Source organism: Hippopotamus amphibius, chromosome 8 (genome assembly GCF_030028045.1).
Source record: "Hippopotamus amphibius kiboko isolate mHipAmp2 chromosome 8, mHipAmp2.hap2, whole genome shotgun sequence".
In the NCBI taxonomy this organism is placed as follows: Eukaryota; Metazoa; Chordata; class Mammalia; order Artiodactyla; family Hippopotamidae; genus Hippopotamus; species Hippopotamus amphibius.
The window spans coordinates 5,791,718-5,805,821 of NC_080193.1; the positions used below are offsets into that span (position 1 = coordinate 5,791,718).

At 36.5% G+C, this 14,104-nt stretch overlaps 1 protein-coding gene across 10 annotated transcripts in view; it reads left to right on the plus strand.

Annotated features, from left to right (window-relative positions):
* Positions 1 to 14,104, plus strand: part of TTC28 (tetratricopeptide repeat domain 28) — a 586,106-nt gene that overhangs the window by 300,850 nt on the left and 271,152 nt on the right. For all 10 annotated transcript variants that reach the window (XR_009055063.1, XR_009055064.1, XR_009055062.1 and 7 more), the window contains 3 exons: positions 262 to 409; positions 9,523 to 9,795; positions 10,705 to 10,835. Coding sequence is in view for 6 of the 10 variants with exons in the window: in XM_057745050.1 (XP_057601033.1) it covers positions 262 to 409; positions 9,523 to 9,795; positions 10,705 to 10,835 (552 nt within the window). In the remaining 4 variants the exon portion in view is untranslated. The remainder of the gene's footprint in view (positions 1 to 261; positions 410 to 9,522; positions 9,796 to 10,704; positions 10,836 to 14,104) is intronic.

The following is a 14,104-nucleotide window of genomic DNA, read 5'->3' on the forward strand; positions in this document are numbered from 1 at the left end:
GTGAATAAATACCAAAGAATGTGATAAAATTAATGTGTTCTAGAATGAAAGTTTTAAATATAATTTGCTTGAAAGAAGTATGCTTACATTTTATGATGTTCAAAGAGATCAGATTTGATTATAAACTCCTTACTAGGTTTTTGGACCAGGACCACCTCAATTTTAGTTCTGCCGACCTGTTGTTCTAATCAATAATCCTCATCAGCCTAGGTGGAGTATGGTATATAAGTAAAACATGCATTATCTTCTCTTTATTTCCAGGCATACTTCCGACAGGGTGTTGCCCTCCAGTACCTTGGACGCCATGCCGATGCCCTGGCAGCCTTTGCATCTGGGCTGGCTCAGGACCCCAAGAGTCTCCAGCTTCTAGTGGGGATGGTAGAAGCAGCCATGAAATCTCCCATGAGAGGTAAATATGATGAAAGTATTTGGTCCAACACTAGTTTAAATTAGAACATTTCTAGCCTCTGAAGACTTTAGACTCAGGCATTGATAACTGATAGCTTATCAAATTAGCTAAGATTGGATATTTTACACAAAGAAAGACAAGAATCACTGTCAATAGCTGACATTAGTGAGGCACAGTAGGATGGTGGTAAGGCCATTGGCCTGGAAGTTTGTGGACCTAAATTATATTTTTGAATTTTTCGTTAACTAACTATATGACTGGGTAAATAAATCAACTTCTCTGAATTTTAGGGTTATGTAAGGAATCCGTATGTTTTTTGTAGTTCTAAGATTCTGTACCTCTAAACCAAAACACCTCTGCTAGTGAATTGATCTGCTCAGTTGGACCAATATGCCATCTAGAAATAAATAAGAGAAGACATTAGACATTTCATAAGAGGAAATATGGATCTAACTGTAGGCTATATCTAACATTTTTCAGAGGAGCATTAAAAGATTATGCTGAATTAAAAGGAAAGAGAGAAACAGGTAGATACACGGTTTTCTCCTATACTACTTCTGTTTTATACAAATTGGTGTTCTGGGATGACAGTAGATTGAAAATAGTACTGTGGAGGTTGGAGGAATTCTAAGGCTCAAATCAGATCGGCTTCCCTTTGAGAAACATTGATTTCTGAGGAAGGAGTTCTTGGGAAGATTGGGCTGAAAATGTACATCATTGTCATCTTTGCAGAGTGGTGGAGACACTGAGGCAGGTTGATGGCAAATAGTAGATAGCTAATGATGTTCCATACTAATTAGGTTATGTCAAGCAGAACTCTGTTTTTGTCTCTGAAATAGTACATTTTTGAATGAACGTAAAAATTTTGATGGCAGTATCGATAGGTAATTTATTTAGTTTTGAAAATGTTTGCAGCATTAGGTAATTTTAATATACTGGCTACTATGGTACTTGACTCAAAATATGTGCTAGGTAAATGTCTGATGAACTAAGTGGTACTCATATGGTCTCTGAGCAATTCATAGCTATAGAAAATACTTTCCTGAAAGCGAAGATTTCATGTTTTAGAAAAAAAGTGGTAAGGAAACCTTTCTTCGTGAGATTTTATAACCCCATACAAAGCTGAGTCTTTACTGCAGGAACCTAATGGCTTCTCCCACTGGGGGACCTGCTGTTAATAAACTCTGACTTAGAGCAGATGCACTTTAGAGCCCCAGGACTTGGGGGGAGGGGGAATGGACAGCAAAAGAAAACCCAATCTGTCTCTCCTTTCTGTTTTTCTAGTATTTTCTCATTTTCTCCCTATATCCCTCTGCAAGTAATTTACGTGGAGCATTTTTTATTTAGTTCATGAAGATATCCCTTCTTTATTCTGAGGTGTTTCTGCTGCTGCCTTAGAATATTGGAGTGAATGTGTTGAGATCAGCAGAATCATACTTACCATTTTGCCTTTGAAGCAATTTGTTTAGATAAATGTAAGAAGATCTCTGCACTGCAAGAAATAGCTCAGTGCTGCTGTCACCCTTAGGGTTTTATGTGCTATGTTCTTTCCCATCTTATGCTGAGTGACCTAAGGGGGACCATGGAGAAAGCTGCATCTTACGGGTGCCTGGAGCACTTCAGTATTTTCTTCTTTTTCCCTAAAGCAATTTAACTTACCTCATTTATTTTTGGCATTGCCTTTACCACTGTATCTATTCAGGTGGGCTTTTCTTATCAACATTTTATAGAAAGACTGTTGCTTTGCACAGTGTTGTTCTGTGCATCATTAATGACCTCTCTTTTTGTCATATGGTTATAATTCACAAAATCTATCATCATTTGCTGCCTATTTTTTACCCACTGTTTATTTTAGGCTCCTGCAGTGTTCTCAGTTTCTGCCATTGTTGCATAGCTGTGCAGTCCAGGACACTTTACATGTAGGTCTGATCTGTTGTGTCATTTGTTTTCGTTTTGAAATTCTGAAGTGCAATAGGGAAACTCCTTCGTCCCAGGTGCTTCCCTAAGCAAACAAAGCTCCCACGATTTGTACAGCATTACTGTGGTTTGGCCTTTTGGGAAAGTTTCAGGAATTCCTTTTTTAAAGATAGGGCTAATCTATAGTAATATACTCTTGTTCCCAAATACCTATATTAATCCACATTGAAACTTACTTGCTTTTTAAAATATTGTTGTTGCCTATATTGTTAACTGCATTAAGTCTTTTTTACTTTATTTTTGTGGTTTCATTCATGCTCACCAACCAGATGTCAGATAATCTGCTTCTCCTGTAGATATATTTACATTATATGTAATGTATTTCCCTTAAATCTTTTATGAAAATATACAAATAAGTATTAATATAAAATGAGACTTTTTTCATGACTCTCAAATTATCCTTTTACTACTTTCCATTTCTCCTTTTTAAATAGTCTTTCAGCAGTTTCAGTTCATTGTATCTTATAAATGTTTATGCAAATTTGGATGGTGTGGCATAATGCTACTGCCAACCACAGATTTAATAATATAATTACAAAGTGAGATTGAGTTTACCTTGATTTGTTCCTCTAAAGACGCCAGGGCTGATTCTTGCTGAGGGTTCTCTTGTGTATATTTTCTCTCTTCTTGTTAATTTGGTAGTCTAAAAACTATCACATTTATGGGCTGTCACCTGTCGTGGTGTTTCTACCAGCTCCGGAGGATCCGGGAAGCTGATTTTGTGAAGTACTGGTGAAAATGGCTTGAATGATAAGCTTTTCTCTCAGAATCAAATTGAGGCTCACCTTTTATTTACCTGATTGTTCACCCTTGGTAACTCTTTTCCTCTGATTCTCTTTTAGGTGGTAGTCACTTTTCACAGTTGACCTGTTTCTGAAATGTTATGTTAAAAACAAACAAACAAACAAAAACCAAAAAACCACCTGACTTTTTCCCCAAAAGATTGGACTCTAATTCCAGCACTGCCATTTGCTATCCTGTTGACTGAGCAAGGTTGCTTCCTTTCTTTGCACCTTAGCTCTTGTCTGTAAAAGGGGCATGATAATAAGTAACTCCTGATATTATTTTTAGAATCAGGCCTTGGCATGTAGAGGCTGGTAAAGGCAGGCCCGTTTAGGACAGCTTCACCTGCAGTGTGATGCCCTTTTTCTCTCTGTGGAGAGAAGTAACAGCAGTGGTAAGCTTGCTCTTGTGTTTGTGTTGTGGGTGTAGAACAAACACCAGCATAGCACACATGGTCCTCTTGCTGAGCACTCGGTGCCTGGAAAAACTGCGTTTCTCTTGAATGTTGGTGTATTTTTATGTAAAGGGCCTAGGAATTATCTAAAGTGATCCTTTATTCTTTTGTTTTGTCCTCTGTGAAGTGTTAGAGGCTAGTGTGCTGGCCACCTTTAGGAAGTGTGCCAAGGCTTACTGTCTCTAGGCTGAGTTTTCCTTAATTTACTTTCCACTCACTCTGACTTCTGTGTTTTCCACCTTATTTCTATAGAAGGCCTTTGAATCCTTTTGGAATGAAGTAGGATATAAATAAATTCACAAATGAACCCAGAAAAATATGAAGTGGCTTAGACAAAGAACTAAAATATTTTCTTTTTTTTTTTTTTTTTTTTGAGGAGGGTTAAATTTTCCTTTTAGTATGAACCAAAAGCTTTTTTTTTTCAGTTGTAAAATGTACATAATATAAAATTGACCATTTTCAGTTATGCGATTCAGTGGTATTAAGTATATTAACAGTTTTGTATACCCGTCACTGCCATCTATCTCCAGAACTTTTCCATCTTCCCAAATTGACAGTTTGTACCCATTAAACAATAATTCCTCACTGCCACCCCCAACCCCTACCCCAGCTCCTGGCAACTACCAAGGTACCCCATATAAGTGGAATCATACAATATTTGTCATTTTGTAACAAGCCCAGTGGTTTTTCAATTCAGTTTCCTCTATAAGGAATTAGCTTAACAAAAGATGAAAATTAAAATTAAGTAAATATTGTGACGCTTACCTCTAAATTTTGTTTTTTAAGGCAGTACTTTACTCTCATCCTCTCATTATACTTTGCTTACCTTCTTACCTTGTCAGTAGTTGCTTTTCTCTCTTTGGATCCCTGTTTTGGAGATTCATTCCAGAATTGTTTCTCCTAGTGTTCTGAATTTGCGGGTCAGTATTATATTCTATCCAGTTGGTAGTGGTATCACCAAGTATTTAGGAAAATTGAAGCCTTTTTAGTCATGTATGCTAATGAAATGTTATAAGGACAACTTGGAAGGCTCCAGAATGTCTTCATAGTACCTGAGACAGATTGAAAGCTGTGAAAAATTTTAGTTACCTTGGAGCGGATTCATAGGAGACAGTAGAGTGTCATTACTTTGGAATAAGGCATTGTGCCTGTTAATGCATTTATTCCTCAAATTCTGTAAATTTTAAAATTCTAAATAAGTCTGAAATTTATCCCTTGTTCTCTATCTGTTTTGTCATTGCAAATGTAGAACATTTCCTCTAACTGATTTTCCTTGGCTTTTGTTTCTTCCAAACCAGTCCATGCTTTGCTTCCCTTCCAGAATGAACTTTCTAAAATGTGTCATCTGTCATTCTCTTATTCATAATTTTGCATTTTCTCCATTGCCTACAGGATAAAGGCCAACTTCCTTAGTATAAATGATCTTGCCTCTCTTCTATTCTCATCACCAAGATGGTCCCAGCTAAAACTACCTGCAGTTCCTAGAAAACATGGGTTTCTCACAGCTCCAATTTCTCTTCAGATGTCATTACCTCCGGAAAGCATTCCCAGACCTACCTGAGTAGGGTTAGCTCCTTTCTCCTGAGTCTCATAGCACATCCTACCAATGCTAAGAAATCTGGATTGAAAGTGTATCATTATTTTATATATTACTAAGAAAAAAAGAAAATAATTAAATGATGACACAGCTCTTTCTTATCACCTAACTTTTTATTTTATATAAACTGAAAGAATTCTTTTAGCCCCATTTAGACATAGAAATAACCAACCATTGTGAGGCACCATTGAGTTCATGGACATTAAATCTCAAATTCAGAAATGTTAATATGTGAATAAGCATGCAGAACTGATGAAATAAATATAGTATATCTTTTCGCTGAGTGTGATTATTTATTTATTATTAGCCTCTACTACATTCTTACAAGCTTTCCAAGTGTCAAGAAATGTGACTTTATCTTAAATTCTTAAAGCCTTTACATTTTGAAAGCACATAACAGGTGTTCAATGATTGTTGCAAAGTGCCTTTACAGTTTTGAAGTTGTTTTGACATTGGATATTTTATATATTATGCATAACTTCTATAAGGAAAAACATCTTTATATCTACAGGCTGCCAAAACTCTGTTCCATCTAGCCTGAGAAAATCACACAATTAGTCCTTTTGCTAACAGCCTAAGTTTACTGTAGAGTAGGAATTAGAATCATAGAATAGTAGAGTTGGGAAGAATCTTATAGATCATGTAATCTAGCCCATTCAGTTTTTATACATTAAAAAAAAAACTTATCCTGCCACTTTCATTTATCAAATGAATGTACAACTGCTAATCGGACTTTCTGATTAGTGAGTATGGACCAATGAGGCATAATTACAGCCCAGAGCAGAGAAGTTTGACGTGAAATTTATTTTAATTTACATAAAGTGAAGTGAAATGGACTTTCTGTGTATGTATCTTTGCACATGCATAGATGCAAGCATAGGTACATTTACATGTACATACACATATGTATTTAATATTGACATATACATATCTATAATGTGTATAGATTTATGTAACCATCACCACGATCATAATTGTGATACATTTGACAAAGGGAGGAAACCGAGGTTATGTGGCTTTGAAATCCAGGTTTCTTTATCGTTAGCTCAGTATTTTCTCCATTATTCCACATCAGCTTCCTTCTCCATAAATATTCTATGGACCATTCAGGCTGGCCTGTTCATCATTCCTTTTCATTCCATGTACCTGTCTTCTCCTGGCACCTTTGTTTAGGACAGACCTGCCTAAAATACCCTCTGCTCACAGAAGAAAGTACAAAGACTTGTCTAAGTCCTATACTTTCTTCAAGAAGTCAGGTTCTGTTTTTATGAAGGTTTCTGATCACCCTTGATAATCACTCCTTTTACCAAACTTTGATAGCATATACTGTATTTGAGCTGGCATTGTAATTTATCTTTTTATATATGTATAGTCTCTTCCCTATATACTACCAATGGGAATTTGATCTCTTACCTCTTAATCCTTCCATTTCATTTTTATTCAGTAAAAATTTGTACAAGTGAAGATTTCCTCTTCTTTTGAAAATCTTCCAGGTATTTCCCTTGGTCCTCTGATTCGGACAGTGTTCCCTCTTCTTTCTACTGTTGTGTAGTTTTAGAGGCTGTATTAGATGACTCTTTTTTGAACTTAGCCATGGTTGCTGTGGTTAAAAAAATCACCAGCTGAAAGTAGAATCTTTGCTGGTCATCACTCATTTTGTGCCGTCTGTGTCTAAACACTCTTCCTGTGTTTTGGGAATTCCCTGTCTTACACTTCTGCCTCCTTGCCTTCCACTATAAAAGTTGAAAACATCAGATCCTATTTTTCCCATCCTCCTTTGAAAGCTGGGACTCCACCTTTTAATGAGGAGCTAAAGGCTCAAAGAAGAAAGGATATACAGAATCTGTTCCCATGGTGGCAGGTGGCGATAGTGACATCCATTTTCCAAGGGTGGCATTTAGTAGTGGAGGCAGCATTGCTAGCTGCAGTGTCCTGTGTTTAGTTGCAGTGGTGATGTTGCCTTCACCAGTAAGCTTTTATGACATGATCTTGACTGTGGGTCTGGAGGCCTGGTTTTTCACCCTTCCCAGTAGTCACTCAGTGCATTTCTTTTCTGCTTAAAATCAGCTGGAATTGATTTCTTGTGTGAACAACTAAGAATTTTGCTTGCCATGGTATCTGAACACCTGGGCCTAGAGCCTTGCAGTGGGTTCTTGTCTTGCTTCTGTCCCAAGCTCTCTGACCTTGAGTGAATCACTTAAATACTCAGTTTCTTCATTTCAATGTCTTTTCAGCTGTAAAATTCTGTTATTTTTGCTTCTGCTAATTGGCCAGTATGATGCTAATGTGATCATCGCAGGCTGCCAAATCCACCAGCGGTGCCACCCAAATTCTGCTCATGGTTATTTCAGTGTGGCATTGTTCTTTCCTGTTCCAGCAATTCCTGGGTTCTTGTGCCTGTGTTTAACCCTATTGGTTGGCAAGTGTTTACTGGTACTGTGCACTGCTTGCATCTTGACAGGTGTAAAAATGTTCTTTGTTCTCTGTTTAGTGATCTGATTGAAGGGAAAAAATGCTTTAGGCACCAGTAGGTTTCGAGGTTTCCGTGGTAATGTTGATTCAGGCGAGAGCTCCTTAGTGGTGAGTGGAGATTTGAAGTCATAAATTGTAAAAATTACATTTTAATGCAGTACTGTTGGCTGAGAGATTCACAATTTAAAGAGACCAACCTTTTAATAGTTTTTTTACATAGGCACATTGGAACAACTAATGTGAAACAGTTTTTCAGGAAAGCTAACAGCGAAAGTGTTATAAGTGCTACCTCATTGTAGGGTTATAGTCATTAGCTCTGCAATTGTCTTTTAAAAAAAAAAAAAAGAAAGAAGAGGAAGAAGGAGCTTAGAGGTCATCCATTTTGAAACCTAGCTTCAGATGGAAAGAATCTCTTAATCTGTGTCCTTTCCACCACATGAAAATAAAATGGAATAAACATTAATTTTGTCTTTCATCTTACCTTAGTAAACTCAGATGATTTCTTTACGGTTTCATTTGTCATCACAACAAAAATTGATAGTACTTTTTATGTGGTCAGACTGGTCTCAGAAATGGCAATGGACACTGGATTGCCAGTAAGGATGACAATTATTTTGTTGGGAAAGCTACTTTTATATCTTCTAGGGAAAAAGGTGGACAGAGTTTATTAATCAGTCATTCAGATTCGGGTTTAACAAAAATTCATTGAATGCCAGATGTGTTAGGAACTTTTACCTATGTGGAAATGACAAGTTTTTAAATTTAATGCCCACGTTGTACCAGTTGCTATGGCGTTATAATAAAGTATTAAACAATCCTATAGTGGTCTTCAGATTTAGCTGGGAAAGTATTTTTAAAATTAACACACATGGAACAGCTCTAAAAATGTTAAGGGCCGAACTGCCATACTAACTATAAAAACGCAGCACAACTTTAGATACAAAGATTAATGTGGGCTGGAAAACCTGGGAATAGTACAGGCATACCTCATATTACTGCGTTTCACTTTATTGTGCTTTGCAGATATTGTGTGTGTGTGTGTGTGTGTGTGTGTTTTAAACAAACGTAAGGTTTGTGGCAACCCTGCGTTGAGTGAGTCTGTTGGTGCCATTTTCCCAACAGCATTTGTTCACTTCGTGTCTCTTCACTTTGGTGATTCTCACAATATTTCAAACTTTTTCGTTATAATTGTATTTGTTCTGGTGATCTCTAATCAGTGATTTCTGATGTTGCTATTGCAAAAGATTATGACTCACCGAAGTCTCAGATGATGGTTAGCATTTTTCAGCGATAAAGTATTTTTTAATTAATTAAAAATAAAGCTGTTGCACATTTAATAAACTACAGTATAGTGTAAACATAACATTGATATGCATGGAAACCAAAATTTTCATGTGACTTGCTTTATTGCGATGTTTACTCTATTGCAATGGTCTGGAAAGCAGACCCACAGCCTCTCTGAGGTCTGCCTGTGTACAGTAGAGATGGGACTTGAGTGATGTGCCTGTGATATTTGAGAGGGCAGCGGCTCAGAGAAGGGAAAGCCATTCAGGAAAAGTGGTGGGTCCTGATCAAAGAAAGACCAGAAGAGAGGACGAGTGTGGTGTATGTGTGCAAAAGTGAAGTAAGGAACTTACTGGACTGACATTGGTGTTATCCAGTCGTATGAATGAGGGGACAGTGAGGGTGGTGCTGGATCAAAAGAGTGAAGGGTTTGTGCCTGAAACGGGCCATAAAAAGGTATGGTAAGCATTTGTTTCTAGAGCATATTAGAAAAGGTTGTTCTGTGTATAATCCTACATTCTCTTATTTTATTTTGTTTTTCTTCAGACTCCCTCGAGCCCACTTATCAACAGCTTCAGAAAATGAAACTGGACAAGAGTCCCTTTGTGGTCGTGTCTGTGGTTGGGCAGGAACTCCTGACAGCTGGCCATCATGGGGCCTCTGTGGTTGTCTTAGAAGCCGCTCTGAAGATTGGCACCTGCAGCCTCAAACTGAGAGGTTCCGTTTTCTCTGCACTGAGCAGTGCTTACTGGTCTCTCGGAAACACAGAGAAGAGCACTGGATACATGCAGCAGGACTTGGATGTAGCCAAGACCTTAGGTAGAGATGCTTTTCTCCTTTATTTCAGTACAGAAAGGAAATGAAGAAACCTGATTAACCTGACATGAATGGAAATAACATGTACAATGAAAAGTGCTTGTACCTCTAGAACATTCTCTGTTTTAGAGTACTCAGGTCTTCAGGGCTTTTCATTTAACATTTAAGGTATCAAGGTATCAGGGCTCCTCAAAGGTCAAAAAGATACGGATTAACATATTCATTGCCTCCTCAGAGATATGGGCTCACAGATTTAATATCTCAAATGATAGTATTTGTGGGTGAGTCTTTCACCTTAATTTACATTTTTGCCTACATTATTTAGATTGCACCATCATTTTGCTGGAGGAGACAGTGCAATTCAGTGGTTAAGAGTATGGACTATGGAGCCAGACTGCTAAGTTTAGAATCCTGGCTCTGCCACCTACTAGCTGTGTGACCTTCGGCAAATTGCCTAACCTCTCTGTGCTGCCATTTCCTCATTAAAAAAAAAATGTGGTTTATGGTAATCATCACAGTGATTATTCAAGGACTTGCATGATTGCAGTAAGAGAAGAGATATGGTGAGTCTACCATCAGCATACTTGTAAAGAAGGAACATATTATGGTAGGTTTGGAGTCAAATGACTGAACCAGTGGGCTGATGGTTGTTCAGAACCAAAGCAATGACCTCTCATTTCCAGAACACTTATGTCTCTGATTGTAGTTGTATATTATAACATCAATAACAGTTGTCCAGAGATTTAACTTCTAGGACCATAACTTCTCACATAGAGTCTTTTAGGAAAAGAAAAGAACGCAAGTGGAATCTTAGCTAGTAAATCTGTGGCTCTTGAATTATGATGGCCATTATATATTATTCATAATGCTGTAACTTAGATAAATTTTATCTTTTTTTTAAACCCAATTCAGGTGACCAGACAGGAGAATGCCGAGCTCATGGGAATCTGGGCTCTGCATTCTTCTCCAAAGGAAATTACCGGGAGGCTCTCACTAACCACAGGCATCAGTTGGTACTTGCCATGAAACTCAAGGATCGAGAGGTAGGAAGTTTACCTGCAGACCAAAACCAGTTTTTTTGAAACACGGGATCTTTTTTTGTAGCTCAAAATGTTTTAGGTATTTTAAAATATTACTTTCAGAAGTTGATAATCATTGCTTCTAACTTTCATCAACAATGAGGTGTTGAACATCTATCACATACAGGGCTTGGGGGTATAGAGATAAATGAGACTCCGTCTCTGACCTCAGGATCTAACAGCTTGGTCAGATACATTGTTCTTATTCTCTTCAAATGTACTGTGGATATATGCAAAATTAGTAAAAAGGCTATATCATGATGTATTCATTAAATTAAAGAAGCATGCATTATGCTTTATCTGAGATGGAGTATTATTGCTGTGAATCTTTCACATTGTTTCTTTGGTGGATTTTTAACTCCGGTGGTAGAAGCATGTTAAGTCTCATTGAGAGACATGAATCGTAAGAGAAATAAATCCTAGTCTTTTCTAGATAAATGAAATGTAGTATTCTCAGAGACTTGATATCCAGTTGATGCAGCGTGATGGTGCCTGCAGAGTGGAAAGAGGGTGAGGTTTGGCAGGAGACAGACCCAGGTTTGAATCCCTGTTTCAGTTCTTCCTGGCTCAGGGATCTTGGGGAAGTTTTTACTTAACTTCTCTTTGCCTCTTACTTCTTATTCAGAAAATGATGATTCTGTTTATTCCATACACAGTTGTGATAGGATTATAAATAATATACGTAAAGTACCTAGCATGATACCTGGAATTCCATAAATGGTAGTAATAATATAATATTATAAATAAGAAAGAGAAGGTTAATAGCAGAGGCAACAATAAATTTATAAATTAATTTGTGTGTTGGGAAATATGTTTAGTTACATTTCCATCTCAGAATTTCACTGTAGGACATTAGGGAGTTTAATTATATTATTTAAATGACCCAGCATCGTCATGTCTCTAGAACACAGTCAAGCACTAGAAAGGAATGGGACACAAAAAAGCCATTACTTTAGTGGCGTGTTGGAATCTCCCCTTGGGAAGGCTGAAACTTCTACAAGGTCTCTGTCATCCATGGGTGTCAGAAAAAAGCCTTTGAAATCTATGGAGGGCTGTGAACTTCTGGTAATTTTATTAGTTGCCTAAACACTTTTTGCCTATTTACTCTTAGTTTACAAACAATTCTTATAAGCCAGATGATCTGATTTCTTGATGTTAAGAGAATGAAAAGAGGGCTCAGATTTCTAGAGGCAGATACACTGATGGCATTAAGAAGTGAGAGCCAGGTTTAAGAACTAAAACAGATAGGGCCATTTAGTGTATGGACAGATAGCTATAAATATGTCGAGCTGAATTTATACCCTATTTTTCTAACCTTTGAGATGTATATATTAGCCCAATTACTGGATAGGCTAGAAAGACTTTTAATTAGGGGCATAGGGTTGTGATAGGTATTAAAAAGGAGAACACTTATCACTGCCAAGATTCTGGAGTTCCAGAGGAGGCAGAGACTGGTATAGACCTGAGGAAGCTTTGTGGGGCAGGTAGAACTCAAGCTGTCCCCTGAGTGATGAGGTGTAGAAATTGGTATGTGGGGTTCTAAAACCTGGTCAGCAGATCAGTTATGTTTTGCTGAGTGATAAGATAGTTCATTCCTTTAGCAAAGAACAGATTTTTTCCCACCATCCTATTATATATGTTATATATATAGTCACAGATTCTTGGTTTGTTTTTTTTTTTTTGAGGTGATATTTATTAATTTTATCTAATTACATAAGAAACACAAGAAAATAACCAACTGTAAGCTTACCATCCTGTTAATATTTTGAGTATAATCTTTGGGTCATATATGCAATTGTAATTGTTCATATGTATTCAAACAAGAATTGAAATCCTATTATATACTGTTTTATAACTTGTTTTTTTCATTAATATTTTCCACTTAATTTTAAACATGTCATTTTATTAAATGTTCTACTGAAGGTCTTTTGGCTTTATTATAATTTATTTAATCTACCCCCCTCCTGTTGTACATTTAGTTTGCTTCAGAATTTTTGGTATTATAAAATCTGGAAAAACATCTTTGTAGATAAATCTTTGAGCATATCTTTAATCATTTCCTTTGGTTAAAGTATTAGAAGTGGGCTTGCTTAGAAAAAAACATATTAAGGCTCTGATATTTATTGCTAAATTGCTCTCAGAAAGGTTGAACCTGTTTTCAGTTTTACGAGCAGTGTATAAAAGCTTTCATTTCCTTGCATTAGCTAACACTAGGCATTACTGTTAAAACTGAAAAGTCAATTTGATATTTAAAAAATGGTATCTTGTTTTACTTTGTATTTCTTTGATCACTATTGGGTTGACTATTTCTTTTATAAAGATCTTTAATACTCAAACTATTTTTTTCTATTGCGATATTGGTTATTTTATATTGATCTGATTCTGAGCATTGCTGTATCATTCTACTGAGCTGTTGGGCAATTTGTGTCTTAATGTATAGTTTTAATTATTGTTGCTCTATAATATATTTTACATCTGCAAGTCCCATATTATTATTATTTTTAATGTCTAGGATATTCTTGTCTCTCCCTCTCCCCACAAATGAATTTTAAAATCATTTTGCCAAATTTTGGAGACTCTCCCATTGTGGTATTTACTGGAAATGTATTAAATTTACATGTTAATTACAGATAAAATGATGTCATTTCAATAGTTGATCTTCTATTTAAGAGCCTGGTCTGTTCTTTCATTTACTGTTTTATGCCCCTCACTTATCTACACTTTTGGGGAGACTTTCCCCTAGATATTTAATATATGTTGTTGGAAATGGGATATTTTTTCCGTTGTGTCTTTTCTAAAAACTAGTTACTGATGGCATATAGGAAAGGTGGTTACTTTGCACATTTTGTAATTGACCATGTGAAAATTCGGTCATTATAGCTCATGATTTTTTGTTGATTCCCTTGGATTTTCTTGTAGCGCAGACTTTGTGCAGATGATAATTTTGTGCATTTCTTTCCTTATACCCCTACTTTTTTTCCTCTTAATTATTGCACTGGTTAGGACTTTGAGAACTCTCCCCCAAAGCAATCATACCCCTTGAGTGTAAAAAGTTCAGATGTACTTTTTAATGATTATTCTATTCTCACATTGTATCTGTGACCTCAAATTGTATCTTGGTTTTCCTTTTGCGTTATTTTGATATTGAAATAAAATATGGGAAGCTGCCTTTTGAAGCAAAAATTAATCACTATGAACACACTGACTGGTGAGAAAACCAAGTGCATCTTTCT